The sequence below is a fragment of the Anser brachyrhynchus genome (assembly GCF_964034855.1).
Source record: "Anser brachyrhynchus genome assembly, chromosome: 9".
Classification (NCBI taxonomy): Eukaryota; Metazoa; Chordata; class Aves; order Anseriformes; family Anatidae; genus Anser; species Anser brachyrhynchus.
Window position 1 is genome coordinate 1,020,929 of NC_137703.1, and position 22,593 is coordinate 1,043,521.

At 45.1% G+C, this 22,593-nt stretch overlaps 2 protein-coding genes across 2 annotated transcripts in view; both read left to right on the forward strand.

Moving 5' to 3' along the window:
* Positions 1-3,853: 3,853 nt before the first annotated feature.
* RAP2B (RAP2B, member of RAS oncogene family) lies at positions 3,854-10,972 on the forward strand. The gene has a single exon (XM_080604768.1). It carries the CDS (start codon positions 4,071-4,073, stop codon positions 4,620-4,622), a length of 552 nt encoding a protein of 183 aa, XP_080460894.1. The 5' UTR covers positions 3,854-4,070; the 3' UTR covers positions 4,623-10,972.
* Positions 10,973-11,128: 156 nt separating this feature from the next.
* The window catches only part of LOC308199910 (uncharacterized protein), a 43,408-nt gene continuing 31,943 nt past the window's right edge, over positions 11,129-22,593 (forward strand). Inside the window, exon 1 of the mRNA XM_080604770.1 lies at positions 11,129-16,347. Within this exon, the coding sequence (XP_080460896.1) occupies positions 16,301-16,347 (47 nt within the window). The 5' untranslated portion in view covers positions 11,129-16,300. The remainder of the gene's footprint in view (positions 16,348-22,593) is intronic.

Here is a 22,593-nt window from a genome sequence, read left to right on the forward strand (position 1 = left end):
TATTTAGCCCCAGTGGCCTGTAAGCAGTTAAGCAGGACCCACAATAGAAGGACCTATTCTCACCACAGATCAGTTCATCAGTTTTAGGGCCTGTTTACACCGTGGACCTAAAAACTGTTGCTGTATAACTCAGAGCAAAAAAAGGTATGAAGTCCTTTGGCCACCATCACCACGGAGGAAAGTAGAGAAAAATGTGTATGGAATTGCATCTTTATGTGGAATTGAAAGTTGTTACATAAATATATGCTACAATATTGTTATTAATATCACTATTATCTCATAAAACTTGAATGTCAACATATGATAGTTAGTATTATTTGTAGCTTTAAAGTTCAATTATCATCATACCTAGCTAGCAAATGGCAGAGCACTATGATCCCAGAGGAGTCTCCTTCACAGTCACAAGAGCTTCCGATGTATTAATAAAAATGATTTAAATGAATAGCTACTAACAGAAGTCAGAGAAAAACTAAATAAAGGCTATCATCTCTTTGCCACTTCCACAGCATTATAGAGTTTCAAATACAATCATGTTCATGCACACTCAACTAATTCTAAGCACATTTTCAGAGGGTCTGTTTTAATCAAAGCCACACACTTCCGACAGGTTCTAGCTCTGTTTCACTGACAGAGCTCAGGCTTTCTGAACTTCACAAACGTAGAGATGCTAGCTAAGCAGGACATATCTTGCAACTTAGCCCACTTCTCACATCATTTTTCTGTTCCCCAGGTATAGCACAGTTTTTCTGTAAAACACTCATCCTAAACAATCTCAGTTGTACTTAGTCAGCTCGAAGGTTACATATCCCTTTGCTAACACTGACCTTGCCTGGGCCTAATCCCATGGCTGTAAGTGGTTTGGCTATGTGTCTTTCGAGAGAGTACCAGAGGACCTGGCTAGAAAGTCCCTCTAGTAACACCAGAAGATCTTCACCTATTTTCATAGTGCCAAATCTTGATGTTATCAGACAAAGACGAACATTCACGGTACTGAAACCTTTGATATCATAAGTGTCATTGATTTAAACTACAGAAGTTTAGTCTTTTAGCTATAATTAATGAAATTCATTTTGGGGAAAAGAAAAAAGAGCAACCAACAACACTTTATAGTTTTAAGATGCTGATACTTGTATGGGCAAAGGTAACTATAACAGAAAAAGCTCATGACTTGATCTTTCCAAATTATGCAGAGAAATAATCATTCAGTGAAACTACTCACACAAATAATGAGCAGGTTTACTCAACACAATAAAAGCTAGTTATGTATGTGAATATTGTATAGTAAACTACTTAGTAACCAAATTTATACTTTTAAGATGATTTTTACTTTGACATTTTCAAGATGTCAACAGCATAAAGATCAGTTTTTGCTTTGAACATAAAACATTTCCCTCAGAAATGACAGCAATCAATAGCATCACGAAGAATGAAAAAAATACATATACTGAAATTTTATTCTGTCCCTGAAATAAACAAATGATTCAATCGAATTGGGATTAAATGGATTGGATTTAAGCCAATGTTACAATTGTCTGGTCTTTATAAAATCTTCTGCTGCCGTGTTAGTGGAAAGTGCAGTGTAAGTGATTTGCATGTGGGTACGCTGTAGAGGTGATGAAGGTAAACAAATCCGTATTGTAGCCAAAACCTTAGTGTAGGGCAAGCAAAGTCTGTCAGCAGAACAAGAAAATACAGTATTTTCTCAGTGATACTGTAGCCTTTCAGCCAATTTTTATAGCTGTTTTTAAAGATAACTTTGCAAACAATGGCTGGTCGATGACTGGTTTTGGCTCGCTTAGCTGAAGGTGGGAGCGCGCTGTCAGGATTAGATGTGCTACGCCATCTCTGGAGTACCGCTAGAAGGGGGAATCGTACAGACAGCGAAACGAGAAACAGGGAGCGGTGGGGAAAGGGCTTGAAAGCCTCACTCTGGGCTCAGTTAGTTTGTTTCCAAAACCAACATCTCTGCACGTCCATGCAGGAGGTGAGCAGTCGTTGAGGCTCATTCAGGAACATGCAGTTAGAGGTGCTCGCAGACGTGTATTTCACTTCTTCAAATAACCGCAGTGCTCCTGTGGAATAAAGATGGCCTTAGGTTTGTCACAAGTTAAGGACAATGCTGTAGGTAGAGTCTAGAACAGAAAGGCAGCCAAAGCCCAGTCCTCGGGGCTCAATATCAGGTAAAACATTCAATTGATTGATCTGTAGAGCTCTGTACAGTGACCTAGCTGAGGATCAGCCTGCAGGTGACACTTTGCAGGCGGGTGAGAAGACTGCACCCGGGAGGAACCAGGCGGAGGAGGCCTGGCACACCGGCGGCCTATCTGGGGACTCAGCAGAGACAGGTACAGGGCATGACCTACGCCTACAAAACAAACACGGGGAGTGCCAGGCTTCAGCTGCACGATGCGTTTAAGAAAGTTGTGGCCCGACGCTTCTCTTCCACCCTGAGTGACTGCGACACCCTTTATCTGAAGTCACAGCAAGCCATGGGCGCGGGCGTCCTCAGCAGAAACAGCTGGAACTGTTACCGGCCCCACAGCAGGGCTGGCAGAACGCGACCTTTGTCTTCGTGGGGAGATGTTTCATGGGCAAAGACCCGCACAAACAACAGTATGGGGGTTTCACTGAAGCTCCTGCAGGGAGGGGATTGCCAGAGATGCCGTTCTCTCCTGAGGATCACTGGAGATGCGGTGCAGCCGGACCCAGCAGAGCGAATCCCCACCGTGAATTCTGGCAAAAATAATTTAGTCAGAATTTAGCTGTGTGAGAACTGTCTGGTAGTAAGAGAATGCTGCTTACAGTTTATTTCAAATATTTCTGTCTTTGTCTACCAAGGCCTGTTGCACCAACTACTGTGTTTAAACTAGATTTATAAACAAGAAGGTGTGATAAAAGGGACTTACACGCCACAATTATTTGAATAAAGACTGAACAGTAAAGAACTGGCTACAGCATAAATGCAAAGACCAGAGGGTGCCAAAATAACTAATGATATTTTCTTGAAAGGAATGTCTGATTGATAGGGGGATGACTTCTACAAACAGTGGCAAACTGCCAGTCCCCGTGACTCAACCCCACCAGGCTCAGCTGCAGTTAGCAGGCCACGGAACGCCAGCAGCAGCGCCATGTGGCAACTGCCACATCTTCAGCCCCAAAGGCCGGCCGGCTCTGGCTTCGGCGGGACGAGGAGAGGCTGAGAAGTTGGTCGGGGTGTGCTGGAAGGGCTCCTCGGCACCACGGCCGTACAGGGAGGCCTGGCGGGAGGGCGGACAGCCGGCCCCACGCCGCTCCCAAGGAGGGCGCCCAGCAGCTGGGGCTTTCCCCCGAGGCAGGCTTTGGCAGCAGGGCGGGCGCCCTCAGCCTCTGGAGCCACCCGGGCCGGAGGGGTCTTGGGGAGCGCTACCGGGGGACCCCAAGGGCCCGCACAGCCCGGAGGGGCGGCCCCGGGAGGGCCCCGCCGCCGCCCGGCCCAGCCCCGCCGAGGGAGGGCACGGCGACCCCTGGGGAGGGCCGATACGGGCGGCAGGGGCGCTGCCGGGGAGATGCCCGGGCCGTGCCCCGCGATAAGGGGCGGCGAGTCCGGGCGGCTCGGGCCCCTTCCCCGCCGCCTCTCCCGCGCGGCGCCGCCGCCGGGGGGAGGCGGAGCGGGGCCGGTGTGGGCGGGCCGCGGGAGCGGGGCGGGCCGCGGGGCGCCATGGGCCGCGGCGGGGCCGGGCGCGGCCGCTCGGCGCTTCCCGCTCCTCCTCCTCCTCCTCCTTCTTCTCCGCCGCCCCCTGCGCGCCGCCTCCCCCCGCCGCCGCCGCCGCCGCGCGCCCCCTCCCCGCCGCCCGGCCCCGGGGCGCGGCGCTGCCGGGCTCGGGGCTGGCCCGCAGCGGGCCCGTGAGGCGCGGCCGGCCCCTGCCCGCCCCGGCGGGCCCCGCGCGGCGCCGCGGAGCGCCCCTCCCTGCCCGCCGCCTGCCTCCCGGCCCGCCGCCCTCCTCCTCCTCCTCCTCCTCCAGCGAGGGCGGGCGGAGGGAGGGAAGCGGCAGCCCCGAGCGGGAGGCGAGGGAGGCGGCGCACCGGGAGCCATGCGGGAGTACAAGGTGGTGGTGCTGGGCTCGGGCGGCGTGGGCAAGTCCGCCCTCACCGTCCAGTTCGTGACCGGCTCGTTCATCGAGAAGTACGACCCCACCATCGAGGACTTCTACCGCAAGGAGATCGAGGTGGACTCCTCGCCGTCGGTGCTGGAGATCCTGGACACGGCGGGCACCGAGCAGTTCGCCTCCATGCGGGACCTCTACATCAAGAACGGGCAGGGCTTCATCCTGGTCTACAGCCTGGTCAACCAGCAGAGCTTCCAGGACATCAAGCCCATGCGGGACCAGATCATCCGCGTCAAGAGGTACGAGCGGGTGCCCATGATCCTGGTGGGCAACAAGGTGGACCTGGAGGGCGAGCGGGAGGTCTCCTTCGGGGAAGGCAAGGCGCTGGCCGAGGAGTGGAGCTGCCCCTTCATGGAGACCTCGGCCAAAAACAAAGCCTCGGTGGACGAGCTCTTCGCCGAGATCGTCAGGCAGATGAACTACGCCTCGCAGCCCAACGGGGACGAGCAGTGCTGCGCCGCCTGCGCCATCCTCTGAGAGCGGCCGGCGGCCGGGGCTGCGGGAACAAAGGTCCGCGGCGGCCGGCACCGAGAGCGCCGGCACCGAGAGCGCCGGGCACCGGCACCGGGCATCGCCGCCGGGCACCGGCACCGCCACGGGCACCGGCACCGCCACGGCCGGGGGGCGGGCGCGGCGCCCCGGGCATCCGCGGGGGGGGGAAAGAAAAAAAAAAAAAAAAGGAAAAAAAAAAAAAGAAAAAAATCGCGTTGGAAACGTGGCTTTTCTCAGCATGTACGTTCATCGAGTCTCGACCGTCGCGTGTTCCCTTGGTGTCTGCCGCAGACGGCTGTGGGCAGCGGGCACGGGAGGAGGCCGGGCCCGGCCCGGCGCCGCGGATCTATGCAAAGCGGGCATTGCACAGCGCAGCGGGACTGGCAGCGCCGCTGCCGCCAGCGTGGGGTGCCGGAAAGCGTCTGCTGATCGCTTGTGAAATAATTCTCTATTTTGTTTACCTGCTGTATCGGATGGGAGTTTGCAGAGAGTGGTAGCGTGTTGGTTTTCTCCTGTTTTTTTGTTTGTTTGTTTTTTTTTAATCAGCTGTGAAAATGTTACAAATCTGCACAATTTTTTAGGCGTGCGTGTGTGTGTGATTTCGTTTTTATTTTATCCTTTGGCGGGTGGGAGCGGCGGTGTTTTGGTTTCTAGGGTTTTTCTTTTTGGGTTGGCAATAACTGATTTTGATGACTAGCTCTCTAAAAAGTGCAAAGACTTCCTAAATGCGATACAGGGCCAAGAGCAGCCCTGTGTCTGTAGAGTGCCTTCAAAACTCAGCTGTTCCAGCCGGTGCCAACCTGTGAAAGCTCCACAGAATCCCATTATCTACTACTCCAAAAACTACTTAACAGTTTCCTTTCAGTAATCATACTGAACAAGCCAGGACAAAAGGGCCTATTGTTAGTGGAATTTATTTCTTATTTCCATCTGAGCCTTTTAACTGTAATTTCCATGTCTTGCAAGTTCGGGCTTCATTTACTTCAAATTTGCAAGAATTTAGCCTTTTGGGATTTTGGGGGTGGGCTTTTTTGTTCTTTCTGTTTTTATTTTATTATATTTTATTTTTTGTGTGGGATGTACCTCCAGCCAGCAAAGAAAGAAACCTTAACGTTGTGATGTACCAAGAAAATTCTAACAACTGTCATTTTGATTCCAGACATGCGTTTAAGAGATGTCTATCCATTTTCAGAATTTTAATACAAATGCTGTTTTTTAGAAAACAACTTTGTGCGCTTTTATGTATTACACAAAACACTTTCACATAGGCCGTTAATCCTGATTTATATTGTAATAGATGTAAAAGTGGCATGGGGGGCTTGGGTTAGCTAAGGACAGTGCTTAAAAAAAAAGACAAAAAATAAGCCCCAAGATTGCTAAATATTGGGTAAAATAACAATTGGTGATACAGCTTTTCATATGTGTTTAGGTCCTGGGGCTATGTGACACCAGCATGCGTGTGGAACGCTGTGTTCAGTAGGCAGCTTTAGGAAGGTAGCGCGGCTCCAGTGTGAAAACGTCTTGTAAGATCAGGACCTTATCTGTTACTAGGAACAGGTTTACTAGGAAGAACAAAATTCTAAAGGGCAATTATTTAAAGAAATTAAAGTTTTAATCTTGCAACGTTTTAACTCTTTAAAATTATGCATCGAGACTACTACTACTTTCCTCCTATGAGGAAGGATTGGGGTGGGAGGACACCTGTACCTTCTGTGATTTGGAAGATCTAGGCAGTTTGTTTACCTCCATTACCTTCCTCTCTTAGCCCCTTCTTTAAAGATTAGTCTACAAAAAGCGCAGTTCTTTTTCTGCATCCCAAGAAGACTTGAAGTTATCTATACGACGTGGAAACAGAAACTGAGCAATGGTGTGTAAAAGTTTTTTAATTAGGCCAACTGAAAACAAACCGCCTTGATGTCTACCATAAATCCAATCATTTCTTCTTTTAACTAGGAAAGTTTTCTTCTTCAACACTGGAAGGAGTGGTTTTCGTTTTAACTTAATTCTACACAGTGAAACCTCAGTGATTGAGATTAAAATGATAACATTGTGTTCCACTTGGGGATTGGATATTGATTTTAGCAACATGCAGTATCTCCTGAAAATTGAGATAAGAGTATGTTCTGAATGTTAGGGGCTTCTTTTAACAAAAATACTGTACTGAAAATGATGAAAGCTTGATTGCAGCCATATCTTGCACTGAAGTTTTAAAAATACAATTTGCCATAATTTAACATCTCAGCTATTGTGATGGTCCAATTTTGCCTTAAATTCAGTGGGATTATATATATTTTTAGCACCTAACAAGCCTTGCTCCAGATCAATGTATTGAAAGCAACTCATTCAGCTTGGTAAAAGCAGATATTCATTCTGTTCTCCACAACAGATAACGGATTATTCATGTTTTGTAGTGCCTCCTGTTCTCCTATTGCCTGTGTTGTGACTGAGGAATGATGCAAAAATGGGTGTAAGTAGCACACAGTGGGGTGTGAAGTCCAGTTTTCCTTAGCCTAGCAGAGCAGCTGAAGGCAACTTAGTAAATTCTGGATTATGATTTTTTTTCTTTTTTTGTAGATATACTCTAGTTCTTGCCAAAAAGGTGTGTTCGTCAAACAGTGAAGGATTTAAAAAAAAAAATCAAAAAAATATGGCATGGGTCTAATCAGAGTTTTGAATGTATTTAGATGTTCAATATTCTCTGTGACTTGGTGAGGACAGTACAAATAGTAGAGCTCAGTAGTCTGATCTTCCAAATACTTTGAAGTGTTTTGGTGCTTGTTAAACATAGGCCTTGTCTATAAAGTAGAAAAAAAACATACTGCTTTAACTTGACTGAATAATGAAAGCTATATTTGCTTCTACACTAGAGGAAAATATTGTATCAATATAAAGGTACTCTTTTATTTCTTTTCCCTGTGGGAATATGTTATACCAGTGTCAATACAAAGGTGGTATATAGCTCTTTTCACAGTGCGAATTGCAAAAATTTAATTGGTTTGGAAGAAAAATTACATGCCCAGCCAAAATACTTCCTGACAGTCCAGAAATCATGTACACAAGGCCTTAGTTTAAGGCTGGTCTCATGGCCACATATTTTGCTGTGCATTATGATTGTATCTTTAAAAATTCAAGCTTGTTCTATCGCAAGAAAGCATGCCTTTGAAATGCCAGTCTCTGTGATTGTAACTGTGCAGTATTTTAAACCTCATTTTCAATACAGTTGTGGTTCTTCTCAACACAGTGCTCAGGCTTTATTGGTGCTTACAGTTCTGCAGACCACGGTACGTTCTGTGGCTGTGGGGTTCCTTGATGGTTCTGCTTCTCTCAGACGAATGTTTGGCAAGTTTTTTGCAAAGGGCCTTCTGAATAAAGGGCAGCTGGCTCTTTATGACTTCTTCATCTGGATGCTCCTTGCATGCAGGTGTTGTTAAATATCAGATTTCTTTGAGGAGTGACAAAATGCAAGAAATTCCATTTTCTTTTAAGAGTTTTGTTTGAAAAGGAGTGGCATACGCGTCCTCTTGAATCCACTGCCATTCAAATTAATGGACAGCTCCTATGATGGTAAATGGAAAGCGTTTGGAGCTGTACTGCTATTAGAAGCTGTCTTGCTCTCCAGATATGTATAGCAGGCAACCCAAAACCTGTCATGATAGACCTTCACTGTACCCTTGGTAACTTCTATTCTGAGTGGCCATGCATGTTCTGAAGAGGTTTGAGACTTGCTATAGAAGCAAGCTTATGTACATGAGCTCTGTTCAAAGGTGGAATAGTTTCAAATAATGATCTTTGTAGCTTATAGCCTCCTCCTACAGTGTTTACAGCTTTATACAAAATGTGTATGTCAATAAGATTCTCCTTCCTGTCATGTTGTTATAACATCATGATATAAAATCTCATTTTTGTAGGAATTCAACATTTGCCTGACTTGTGAACTTTTTTTTTTTATTTGGGGGTGACAACCTCTGGCAAACGTATGCGTAGCAGCTGAGAGAATGATTGAAAAGCAGATTTTAGTTCAAACAATTAAAGAAACTCAGATGAGTTATAGTGATGATATTTGAAATGTGTTGGTGGGACTGAGTCTTGTGTGTGTGTGTTGGTTTGTTTTTAATTTAAGTAGACTAACAATTTATTAGTCTGTAATCAAGAAGCTGACTGTATTTCCCAAGGAAGAGTGTGTGTGTGTGTATTTCTTTAGACTTCGTTGAAGTTGGAGTCAAAATTATTGCCCTTGCCATAGGTGATCTCACCCTTTGTGATCTCAATTCTGCATGCAGTTACCATCACGATGAAGAAAACACCCAAAGAAACCTGAACTAGTCAAGTGATAAAGGCGTCAAGCAGAAATTTCTGCGCGGAAAGCTTAAGAACAGCCATTAGAATCTCTCTATTGCAATCTTAAATGTTTGGAGGAGTATGACTGCTCTAACGCACAACAGTGCTTATTTAAAAGTGTTGATGCTAGAGCAGTACTTCACTAGATGACATATTATGCATAAAGCAAATACTACAGGTAAATAATTAATCTGCAAAATCTAACAATATGTCTTAGTTCCTATCTAAAAGACTATAAAGTTAGAAGCAAGTTAACCAGAACTTGTAAGCTGTTCAAATAAGTTGCAAAAGATTGGAAGCAGCTGTTGTGTGATGACTTTATTTTGGCAGTCTCTGGGTCTTTTGGAGGTTTGGGCAAAGAGGAGACTAAGTGATCGAGAATCCTTGGCTTTGTTTGGGATACAGAGAGATTTTTAGGAAAATGGTGTATGACATGTAACTTAGGCTTTAACGACTTAAGAATCATTTACTTCTATAAAACTCTTTGTTTTTAAGATAACATAAAAAGTGCATAGTGAATAGATCGAATGTCCAGGTAACAGGTTACAGATGTCTCCTCTGCTTGACTACAGGTGGGCAAGAAGTTCCGCAGCAACCAGTCTGATCAGGGTGACATTGTGATTATTTTTTTCCCTTTTGATACAGGCTTGTTATTCTGTTGTATTATGACTCTAGGATGAAAAGGGATGTTTGAGAGTATTCTTGTGAATGGTTGTAAATCAGCTTCTGGGTGGAAAAACTAATCTGAAATGGAAGTGTTTTTTCTTTGAATTGGGTAGCAAAAAAGGTACAGGCCAGCCTGTGCATCAGCATTCCCTTGGTAAATTTCTCACAGGTATATTAACCTAATGCTTTGTTTCTGCAGTGTTACTGTTAAACCAATGTAAATAACTAGTATGAATGCTTACAAGTTGGTGTTGAGTTGTTGAGGATAGCATTACAGGTAAGGCGGTAAGCTCTGCGCTGCAGCTGCGTTTGACCTACTGTTAGTAGGCCGTGTAAGCAGGTGTGGACCCCGACGTGGGTGCTCGGAAGGAAGTCTCATTTTAGCTGTTAAAAGTTGTGCACCTGACGGTATTCCTGAGAAGCGTGGCTGTCCGTTACCCCGCGACACCTGTGTGAAGGTTGAGGGCAGGTCCCAGGCCGAGCGGCGTTTCCTGCTGCGATGGCTCGGGAGGCGCCGAGCCCGGGTCTCCCCCAGAGATGCCCACACCAGCAGGGCTCCTGCAGCCCTGACACCGACAGTCCCGAGGAAGAGAGGCATTACCCTGTCCTGATGAGGGGAATCGTTTAAATTCCTTGCCATCTTGCTGTCTCCAGATAGTCTACAGCACCTGTGACAGTTAGAAATGAAAGGAGAGGGCAAGGCCTCTCCGGCCTGCGGAGCTGTGGCAGGGCTGTGTCCCCAGCCCTGCTCTGGTTTCCAGCTTCAGCATCTTTCTGGCATACCTTTTTGGCTTCCTACACCTCCGTTTTTCAACTGTGTGTTGTGTCAAAGTGTTGATTTCAGTGAAGATGCACGGACTTCTCATGAAATTCTGGCTCTGGAGTTGCAGAACCAAATGAAGCAAAGGAAGAAGATCAAGAGAGAGTTTGAAGATGCAAAGTCTGCAGAAATGATGCTGTTCCTTAGAAGTGCATGTGAACTTTTCCCCCTAAGACAGACCTGAGTGTTGGAAGCAATTTTTTTAAAGAATATCTAGCAGAAATCTTGGTTTAATTAAGCCCTATGCTTGAATCAGAAAAGATGCTAAAAGCACTTTGAGTTGGAGGTAGGATACTTGAATGATTTCGGAAAAATGTCTTTGTTATTTTTACTGGCCCTGGTTTGTTTAAGTATTCTAATATTAATTATTGTGATCATTATTGCTAGATAGAGAGCATGCTTAAATATGATTTAACATATATGTTAATGTAGCACTATAAAAATCGCCATGCTGTAGGGACTGAGTTATTTTCTAAATCTTCTTTTTTCAACCCAAAGGTTGAAAAAGGTGCTGAGAGATCGTTGGATTGTTTTAATGAGCTGGTAGTATTAGTATATGCTGTGTGGTTTGTAAGATCTTGTGAACATCCATTGTGGATTTTTCTGGTGGTAAACGAATTCAGAAGTGCAAAGCAAGGTTGTGCAATCCATGTGTTATCCACCAGCGATGGTCTTACACCAAGTTTTCGTAGCTCCCCGACACTGCTGCCTACGCTACTAATCACCAAAATCTCTGTTAACCTGCCTGGAACTTTACAGTGATGATAGATGCAATGTGACTCAACGTAGTTGGAAACCATATGTATTTAAGGATGATATTAGTGGTAATTTTACTCCTTGAATGAACTATGGTAGTGCTACGTGCCTCAGTTTAGTATTGGGAGTTTGCTGCCAAGTTTACTTGATGATTAACAAAGTTAAGATGAAAGCATGCTAATGAAGTACTTGAGTAATTAAGTTTCTAATGCTTGAGATCTTGATTTCCCATCTTTTTTGAATACTTTGCCACGTTCCAGATTGGCTGTCTATTTTCTGCTGTGTTTCTTGTTTCAAATATTATGTTTCCTTTATTGTGGGTTTTGCTTTCTCTTTGGCTGTTGGATCTTTTGGTTTTTCCTTTAATTAAGGGAAAAAATAGAGAGGAGATTCACATTTGAATTACTGTACAGCACAAGCTGCCTAGATTCCAGAAATACATGCCATATGCTTCACGTATTTTTGCAATAAAAACAAATATAAGGAGAACACTGTATATTTAAGGTATTTCCAAGGCTGGGACTCTCAGCTGAGAAACGGCTTGAAAAATCTGATTTACCAAAGAACTAGGTCAGTCTGGTAGAGGGAACTAGAGTGTTCACAGGTACTTCAATATTTATTTACTTACAGTATTGCTCTGCTTCAACCTCAGTAGTGATAGCAAAAGTTACAGGTTTCTGAGCATAAATATTTATGTATACGTACAAAGTTGTATATGATACCTACAACTCAGGAAATGTCCACTTTTTTTTTTTCAAAGCATAGAAAATCAGGAATTTAGTGCCCACGTGCATTGGGTATCAGACAGTAGCATAGAAACTTGGGTACGTGTTCATTCAGCCAATTAAAAGCACCAAGAAGAGTCTTGTTCCTTTTCAAGCATTTTTGACCTGGCAGAAATTAATTTTCAGCATTGCTAAACCAGAAAATCACTGTGGTTATTTGGCGTGTACAGTGTGTAGCCTTTTACCAGATGCAGGGATAGCAACCTGTCAAACTAGTCGGAATTGTTTGTGGTCAGCGCTGTCTGTGAATAAAACTTGTAGCTTGTGTCCCACTTCTGTATTTCTCGTGATAAGTAAGTTGAAACCAAACCTGTCTAGACTGAAACACCAAGAGTTCAAGGATGGATATTCTTGGATTCTTTACAGGCTTTATGATTAATTGGAATTGCTCAACGTGCATCTGGTCGTAGCTTGTTTCAGGTCTTTGTAAGATGCTGACTTCCTATATCAGTCACTCGGGGTTTTTCAGCACTTAGCTAACAGAAATTAATTGACGGGTAACTGGAGTTCATTTGGCAAGCACATTAGTGCATGCTGATGTGAAGACATAAACTGTATTATTCCAGGATGTAAACAAATGCCGAACAAGTGTGTTAGGTGTCCTAATTGCCTACAGTAGAATTTTCAATATGACTTTAGTTGTGAAGTTATATTTGTGTTGATCTAGTGTTATGAATCTGAACTGGACTGACTTCTTCTCTGATTCTACAAGCATATATATGCTCAATTTACTGTTCTTCTGTAACCCTTTTGAAACCAGAGGCTTATTTAAGCAACCAAGAGCAGAATTTAACTCCAGCTGGCATTTTAATTATTTCCTGTGTACCTAATATTGTGACCTTTTGACCTTAAAAGCAGCAATTGCATTTAAAAGAAAATCCTAACTAATTCTGTAGGGTTTTTGAAGTCCTATTTATTCTAAATTGTATGGTTGGTTTAAGAAAGATACTGTAAAACATTGACATGTATTTAAAAAAAAAATACTGTTCTCTAAGCAGTAACCCCTTTTAAAAAGATTTTTTTTTTTTTTTTTTTATTTGCTTACGAAGTCCCTCGGTCACTAAAAGGGCTTTGGGGCCCCACCCACGCTGGTGATTATTTTCAACATGCAAAATTGAGCAGATGACAGCATGATCTCTGGGATGTGGAGGTGGCGCTTCGTCCCCGAGGAGCGTGCTCACCTGCGAGGCGAGGAGCCTGTGAGGACACCAGGGGCTCTTCGGCTGCCCCGCGCTGGGGCAGGGGCAGGGGCTGGGGCTGGAGCGGGGAGGCTGCGGGAGGAGGCCGGGGAGGCTGCGGGAGGAGGCCGGGGTGGCTGCGGGAGGAGGCCGGGGTGGCTGCGGCGGACGCGCCTCCGCTGCCTCTGCCTGCGCCCAGCCTGCTAAGGGACAGAGTGCGTTTCTGGTTTTGGCTTGCTGTTCCTGGATGTCTCCTTCAAAGACAGCTTCTTCAGTGCCTCTCTTTACTCTTCAGAAGGCAGGAGGAAGTGAAAGCCTCGTGTGGGGTGCCATGAGCTCGTGGCGCTCAGTGCTGGCGAGGCGATGCTGGCAGATCTCAGGCTGCTCCACGATCTGGCGACTGCCTGGTGCTTAAGGAAGAAGGCTTAATCGAATGCCTTCACCTGTGCCTTTATTTTTTTCAGATGTCTAAAATGTAGGGTGTTTTTCTTTCTTTTCTCCTCTTGGTGGGTGTTTCTTATCTTGAAGTCATGCTGGGTTAGTATAAATTGTGAATGCTGTCTTGAAATGGCAATAGGTGGATATAAAATTTTTACTTTGTACAGTTCTTTCTTCCCATTCCATTGGGATTTATAGTATGTTGTATTCTAGTATCTGTAAGGTTTGGTCATACTCATTCACATCTCTTAGGCAACCTTTTATCCTTCAGCATTATCTAATCCGATCTAATGTGCAGGAGACTGATCTAACGTGCAGCACACCGGCTGACCAGGAGGCTGGGGCACTTACGGGGTAAGATCTCTCCTAGACCCTGGTGGTTCATTGCAAAACCTCACGACACCAGTTCTAAATGGGATACCAACTACCAAATCCATCATCTTTTATTATGTGTTTAAGAGCATTTTCTTGTGAAAATGAAGGAATAACGCTTTACTGTATGCTGCCCAAAGGATGTTGAGACAGGCTTTACAGGCACAAAGGTTTGTTTTCAGAGTCCATAGCTGATAGCATATGTTAGCTATAGCAGTAAAAGTTTCTTTTGCTGAAAACGTAATTAATAGGGACAAAAACAAAAAACATGTCAATGTTATAAGCAGCCATGGTGAGCACTCGCTGCTCGCAGCCAGGCCGGGGCCATGCGCTAAGCCCTGCAGCTGCTCTCTGCCCTATCCAAAGAGCAGCGTCAGAGGAAGACATTGCCTTTTTTTTTTTTTTCCTTTAATGGCCAATGCCAGGAGCTACATAAGCCCCTGAACTATGTCAGAATTGGAGGGAGAACAAAGGTGCCCCGAACTTGCCTTTTCCTCCTACCCTTCTGCCTCTTCTGCATTCAGAAACAGATGAACTCTGTGAGCCTTGGAGTCTGGGGGTCACTGCAGAGGCATGTGGTCTGCGTATATGAAAACACACATTCTAATCCAAAAAATGTAGCAGTTCTGTACTTCTGGAAGCAAGACTTCTGTGTTGCATTGGCATAAGTACTACATCGTGCTGCAGGAACCGTGCAAAGAGAAGCATTCGTTCCTTCAGATTGCCCCACCCTCTTGAAAAAAGCTGGAAATATTTTCCTGAAATCCAGAGGTTTGATGTAAAATATACCATTTCAGTGTGCTCAGGAATTAATCTATTTGCAACTGTTACAATTTTAGTTCACTTCATACGGGGTCTATTTCCAATCAGTATCTTTTGAAAGACTGAGCACACTTCTAAAGGGCTTTTGTGATGACTCCTCACACTGCGCGAAATTAACTGGAAGTTGATCCAGTAGCGTGTTGAAAAACTTGTAACAGGTAAGAAGGTAAATACTCAGTAGAGGCTACAACTTCTTTCAAGGGTAGGTGTTAATTTTTAAGTCCAATGATTATCCTTAACAAAAAGGAAAGAATTGTTTAAAACACTCAGGAAAATTTCAATCTGAAAAATAGCGATTGCAGGACTTGGGGAGGAGTATGATAATTTATTTCAATTACCAATGCAAAATAGGTCATATGTATCTCTGTGCTTCACCGTCTTGTGAAAAATTTAACATAAGAAGTTAACATTCAAAATGTGGTGTTACCAGGTTTTGATTTATGCGAGCTCTCCCTGGAGTGCAGCATGCCCGTGCCGTGTCCTGCTGCCCACGAAGCCGTGGCGGTTAGCGCTGCTGCCCGTCCCTGGTGATGGGTTTCTAGCAAAGCCGAAGTAAGCCCTGACTGATGGGACGGTGCTTTGCCTCCTGCAGCGGCTTTGTGAGGCCGTGTGGGTGGCTGGGGAAGAACAGCTGATTGCTGGCGTGGTGTGGAAATACAGCAGGAGTTTTTCTTCTAAAGTGGTGCAGGTAGGTAAGCATTTAAACAGCCTGTGTGTGTGCAGGGAGGAACCTCCGTCACCTGAAGCCTTCAGGGCCGAGTGGCTTTCTCGGAGACGCACCAGGGCTGAAGCTGCGGCGCCGCTGTGCTGCGCTGTGCTTGCTCCCCTGCTCCTGATGGTAATGGTGGGCGGTCGTGTCTGCACCCTTCAGAGCTGTGGAACTCGAGACCCTCAGCACGCTCTGGTTGTGCTCTCAGCTTGTGAATGTGACCTCCTTCACCTCCCTTCCACACCCGCCTCCTTCTGCTTCCTCCCATTCTGCCCCAATTTAAAGAAGAGGGGTTGAGCCCGTATCTGTGGGTGCTTAAGAAGGAAGTAAATGTTCTCATGTGCACACCTGAGGAAGCTGGGGCCTCAGCTCCCTTGCACACCGCAGGAAGCGGGGTCGCTGCAGGACGGACGGCTGCACTGCCGGGCCCCGCGGGTGTTTGGCCCAAGGGCAAACCTCGGCATGGCAGCACCGAGGGGTGAGCTCAGGCGCTCTGCACAGAGGTTACAAATCCATCACTTAAGTTTCCAGTCACGGGTTGTTCCAGCTGATGGTGATTTCACTGGGCGTAGAGCAGGTGCCACATGACAAACACAGCCGTGATTTAAAAACGTAATCTAGCCAATTAATTGAAATTCAGTCAGTCTGAGCACGGCACGTTACAGGTGTTCTTCAAGCTCTGTGCAACAGCAATAGCACCTCCAGTCTCTAATTTTAAGCAATAAACTCTGATTAATGCTTGAAGTTGAAGCATTCTAAAAGTAAAATGGATCATTCTGATGAAAAGCCGTCAGTACGCTGTGGGCTTCCTTCGGTCTGGTAAAAGGTTGGTGTTTATTGAACCTGGAATGTAATGCTAAAGGAAACATTTAGAATTATTGTTTACAGGCTGCTGATTTTCACTACTTACTGCTCAGGCATCTTGAGTAGATGCACATTGTGATTTTTATGTATTATTAATAATATTATTTATTTTAATGCATGTTTGTGCCATTTTTTGGTGTTGGTAACGCATCCACTGGTGAGCACAGCGAGGCTTCTAATGGTGGCTGACGGGTGGTGTTCCCCAAGAGCTCCAGCCTCCCGCAGGTTGTGTATTGGGGTGGAGGTTGAGCAGGAACAGTGCTATGGCTCCGTATTTGTTTCTTTGTAGGAACAGATTTCCAGACAGGGCTATCTTGTGGCCTTGTGTTCAGGGCACCTTCTGGCTCTGTATTTGCACCAGGTCCTACGTCTTCATGGTAAGTGTGCCTGCCTTAATACAGCAGTGCTGCTTGTAAAGCTTTGTGCAATGTCAGTGCCGGGAGATGCTGATAGTCAATAGTTCTCTGCTAAAGCCTTAAAGGAAAGCGCATCCAAGCTCCCAGGCAGACCTAGCAAGCTTGCGATGTGGGAAGTACCTACGGAGCCAGAGTCTCTCATTCCTCTAACCTGTGCACTTGGATCACACGGTGCTTCTCAAAATACAAAACCTGTGGACGGGAATGGGCTTCGGGCAGCCTGAGATGACTAAATGGTATCTGGAGAGACCTCGGAAAGCAGGGTCAAGCTTTGGGCTCCTGGTCTGAGCCGCAGCCGCGCGTGCTGGTGGAGCACCTGTGCCAGCGCAGGCAGGCTGTGCAGAGCAGGAGTGCACGTGGAGCAGCTGCTTTCGGAAGGTTTGCAGCTGCTTAATTCACGCTTGGAAACCAGGGCAATTTGCTTCGTAAAAGAAAATCATTGTGGTTATTATACTCTTTTTCTCAGCCATACTAATTTCCTAATATGTTTTAGGAGTTGGCATTTATGTTTCTTCATAACAGGATAAAACAAAAAATGGCTGGTGTTTCAGAGCCTGTTAGTGGAAAACTGAGAATAAACATACACTTTTAAAAACTTCTTAAATTTAAACACTGTCTCGTATGAGTTGCATTTGAATTGACAAATTCTAGATCGGATTCCTAGCAGGCACTGCGCTAGGTGCATGAACTCTTCCTGGTAGCAAATCCCCTTCCAAAAAAGCTTTGGCTGTGGGCAGACGATAGTCCTGGGCGCAGGGAAGATGTTCCACAAGAATGTAGGTGATGCTTTCACAGCTGAGAAGTGCTAGCCAGTGATTTTTTCTGTATTGGTTAACAAGGTTTGTCTTGTTGCCAGTGCTCACTTTTATTATCCACACTCTCCTTTGGGGAATATCCTAAATAGCTGGAGTCAGTTAGCACTTCTGCTTAAAGGATTTTGCAGTCAGGATTCGCGATTTTTTCAGCATCATAAAAATCTGTGAGGGACTAACATTTTTATAAAGACGAGGCTTTGTACCATCGTTTATGAGGATGGTGAACATGCAGTAAAATGCCTTCTGCATAGATTATACAGTCAGCTGGTTACAAAGTACATTCATTTCATTCATTCTTACCATTTGTTGTTCGCCCTATTATTATGAGTGTAGCTGATATCTGAGATCAACTATTACATGCTTAATGCTTCAGTAATATGAACAACTCATTTATTTTAAGGGAAAAAAAATCCAGCTTTAATTTCCTTAAATAGGTCTTCATAATAACAGCTGTCTACACAGGTGTTCATTGATAGGTGTATGTATTAAGTTGTTTTTCTGATTTGTTTGTTTGTTTGTTTGTTTGTGGGTGTCATTATAGAAATGCCAATTCACTCTTTCCTTGTCTGCTCTCGACAGACGTGGCCTTCCAGCTCAGCTGGTGCAGCCTGACCTGTCTGCAGCGCTCACTGGGGGTAACGCAGTTCCCTGCCTGGGGGGCAAGTCAGGGCAAGGAGTATGGGAAGAGGAGGTGGGGGAAGTTCAGAAATGGAAACGGATGTTATGTCAAAAACGGTGTGGTATGAAACCTCAATTTTTTTTCTTTACACTTAGTTTTCACATAATGGAGCGGAAAATATTTTGTGCTCAGGAAGTTTCTGGAATTTCACTGAAATTTCAGATACGGTATTTTTATACTTCATGCCATCTAAGCAGAAATAGTGCATGTGTTGTTCCACTGGTGTGCCAACAAATTAGTACATGTATCTATATATATTAGTCTGAAATCATGACTTTCTACATCGAATATGCATATTTCAAAGTGTTTGCTTTCCATGTCTGACCAAAATCCAGATGTTGCCCGCAGAGCAGCAGCGTCACCTGCCAGCTTGCCTGTCCTCCTCTGTGTCCGGCTGGATCTTGGGGCTGCAGCATCTGCCCGCCGTGGGGCTGCCCTGCTCGTTCTGCTGGTGACAGGAGCTTGTTCATGGGAAATTTTGTTTTCTGAACTGGAACGAGCTTTTTCAATAGGAAGATGATGCATGGGGTCTTTCTCCATCCACTCATAAAACCATTTTTTGAGGTTTCTGGGTAGATCATGAAAGCTTTCTGTGCAGTATTTGGATGCCGACTTTGAGTGCTACAAATAAGATGCTCGTCCCTAGATCGTAATTTGGTTTTGGATGGAACTGGAGTTGATCAGTTGATTGACTGATGGGGAACCAGTGGAGGGACTCCCCACATAGATGATTCAAATCTTGAAGGAAGTTCCTATTTATGGTATATTCTTGGTGTTTACTTTAATCGTGTATTTGACCATAATTTACTTTTGTCAAACATACTTGTTCTGGGAGTAACGCCAGGACAAAAATTAAAGGAAATTAAGAAACCAGCATAAACCAGCCCTTTCTGCTCCACTCCAACTGTTCTCTTTATTTTTAGGGTATTTGTCTAATTAAAGAAATTGGCAGATTCTTAGCCCCATATACTTCATGAAGTTAAAGAAAGCATGAGCTTCAGTACAGGAATGTCACTGTGTCTCCAGGCCACATTTTACTGGCTTCAGATCTCTTAATATCATTTTCTGTCCCATGTTTCCTTTTCTTAATGGTGCTAATAATCTCACAGAAGCATCATTTCTGAGTCCTTTAAAAATTTCCTCATCAAATTTCATAGTATAAGATCCTTGTTTGCCATTTACTTACTACTCTATGGAGTTCTCCTAAGACACGCGAAACATGCTCCAAATGTCCATCCTTACAGCATGGATGTTACGTAGTATAATAGCGATAACTTTGTAGTTATTTAGTGATCACTAGTACTATTTTTAATATTTTTTTGTCCTCCTGAGCTCCTGCCAGCTGTGCCGTTCCCACGTTTCCACACCAATGTCTGCTCGCCCAGGTGGTGCTGGGCTTTGCGCCGTGCAGCGCCGTGCTCCGACAGCCTCCTTCAGGGGGCCGTTTTCTCTCCGCACGACGTTTGCAGTTTCTGAAACTGATGGTTCCTTTCACACACGGCTGGGCAGGCAATTTATGTGCTGATCACCATAGAAACCCGCAGATACATCACTTGGTCAAACCGTTTCCATATTGTATCAGCCAGGCGGCATCGGAAAATGCAAATAAGGGATGTGAGAGAAGGTTGGTGAAAACGGAGTCTCTTTTCTTCGTGGCACCACTGTCAATGGCATTCCAAGCCACCCGCGCTCCTTTTTGGCCTCAGACCCGCTCTCTCCCCAGGTCGTGCTGGGGTCTCCGTGCTGCGGCGCCGAGGCTGCTGCTCTGCCCAGCCCGGCTCGTGAGCGCCGTCCCGTTCCTCCGCTGGCTGCTTAGGGCTGCCGATGATTTCATTGCTGGGCAGGAGGGCTCTTTTCCTGCCACGCTGCATTATTTACAGCTAGCGCAATGAAGGATGCTAGGGAATATTGAAAAAGGGTTTGCTTCCCTAAAAAAATGAAAAGGCAAGGGAAAGGCTGGTTTATCCTTGCATAGCATAGATAAATAGTCAAAGTATTAGTGATTACAGCTAGCTTGCAAATTAATACAGGGAATCTTTTAACTGCAGTTCACCCTGGATGCTCTGTGCTTCCCTTGGCAGCAGGAGCTGTGCTAATTCAGGTGTGAGCAGGAGGGCACAGGGCACGGGGAAGCTGGCAGGAATGAAGAGCTGCTTCTGTAGGAGAACAGCAGGAAAGTGCAGGAGGAAGGGAAGGAGGTTTGGTCTAGAGCACAGGGATGGCAAAAGGGGAGACAGTCCTCGTTACTAAGGAGTCTTTCCGGCAGTTCTCATCACCAAAATAAAATAAAATAAAATAAATCCTTGTCCCCTTGCAGAGCAGAGGAGACTGCAGGAGTGCTGGGTGGGCAGCATGGCTCAGGGCACTGCTTTTACACAGCTCAGGCCTCCGCTCCCTGGATGGGGTAAGTGTGGTTTTGGGTGCCTGAAGGCTCTGGTTGCCTCTGAACACCCTGGTGTTCACAGCAGCCACGCAGCGCGGCTGAAGCCGCTGACCTCTCCCAGGGGAGGCAGCACGCTGCTCACGTCCGACCGATCCTCAGCCGTTTCCTCGGGGCACCCGTCTGTCCTGATCCTGGCACAGCATTTTGAGGATTTCCCCCTAATTACGAAGGTGATAAGCTGCTTGGAGCGAACTGTAATAGAGTGGAAAAAGGATGTAGGAAGGAAATAAGCTTACCAGAGAATGGTGATTGCTTGTGTAAATGGGTAAGCGTGGGGTGGGGGCCGTGTGCCAGGTGAGAGAGGATGTGTGCAGGTGAGGGCATCCGTTTGTGACGTACTGTGGGTTTTTCAGAGAGCTTAACAATTCACTTTTCTGTCAGTAATGTTGTCACTCGCACTCCAGCCAGCTGTAAATGCCGTAATACCTCTTCATGCGGCATTTCAAATGGCGGTGGTGAGCTCAGCCCCTCTCACGCTGGCACAGAGCGCAGGGGAAGGAGGTCCCAGATTCTCCCGCTGGGGTTCGTGTTCCGCAACACACCGAAAACCTGTGCAGCTGGCAGGCAGCGCGCGTGGGGGCAGAGCTGGGATGCGCTGTGCAAATCTGGCTGCACTGGACCAGGTTTTGCAGTAACCACAGGAGACGTGGTACGAGGGAGGTTCTTCTTTTAACTTCTCTTTTGAATACAGCAGTGAAAAGGGACTGAAGCTGTTCCTCAACCTGAGCTGAATATACACGGTTTTTTGCATGGGGTTGGGAGGATGCTGGGTAAGCGATCAAAAGTGCTTTGTATTTTCAAAGCCAAGTTTCATCTAGGAAGTGCTAAAAATATTTTGCTTTAAGACATCATATTTTCAATTTCAAAATTGATCTAAATTTCAATCTGAAACCGCTACAACAAAAACCAAAATATTTCTCATATTTTTCTCTCTAATGAACTTTTTTTTTTTTTCTGAGCAACCTTAGATTGGAACTTCTACTTCCATGTAGTTTGAATTTTTTTGTTATTTCTTGATTTAACTACCAGTAGAGAAGCAGATAGTTTCTTCCAACACAACTTTGTGATAATTTTAGGAAATCTGAGTCCTTTCCCATGAATTCAGTATTAGCAAAGGTTTTAATGGTTTTTGTGGTTTCCATAACGTGCTGTTGTTTTTTCCTTCTTTTTCGCTAAATGACAATCCAAAATTCTAGTTTGATGTCACCTGTCAGATGCTGTCATTCAGAACTGGTTGTGTGAATATTTGGGTCTTATTTCCACAGGAAGATTTATTTCCAAAAGAATAGTTTTCCTTTTTATGTATTTGATTTTTAGAAATATATCTTAATGGTGTCTGAATGTTTGACATTATAATCACTTTTTCCTCTGTCAAATAGAAATTAAAATCATGCTTATTGCGTCTTATCAAACTCATTCTTTTCCTGGTTTTGAGACGAACTGTTAAAATTCACTTACAATACTGTATTTTTTTAATCAGCCATGATTTGACTTTGGAAGTAACTCAAGAGCTGGTATGATAAAACCAGCCTACTCTGGTGCCATTTCAGTCACACTGGTTTCCTCTGCATGAGGCAGCAATATGATTTATTATTTCTGCTGGTGACAGTCTTCCTTTGATAGAAAACAGGAAGGAGTTTGATTTTTTAGAAGACATACCGCATGGACGAATAAGGTTTGCATAAAGTGAATGTTTATAGATTCTTTGTTCAGATTGCGCCCATATAATATATACTATATTTCTGGTGACTTGGCAGTCATCTGGGAGCTCTGCATAATAAACCAGAAATTGCTGCTTCATATGCATAACTATATATGCACATTCTATTTAGAGCACTATGCAGCAGAAATTTAA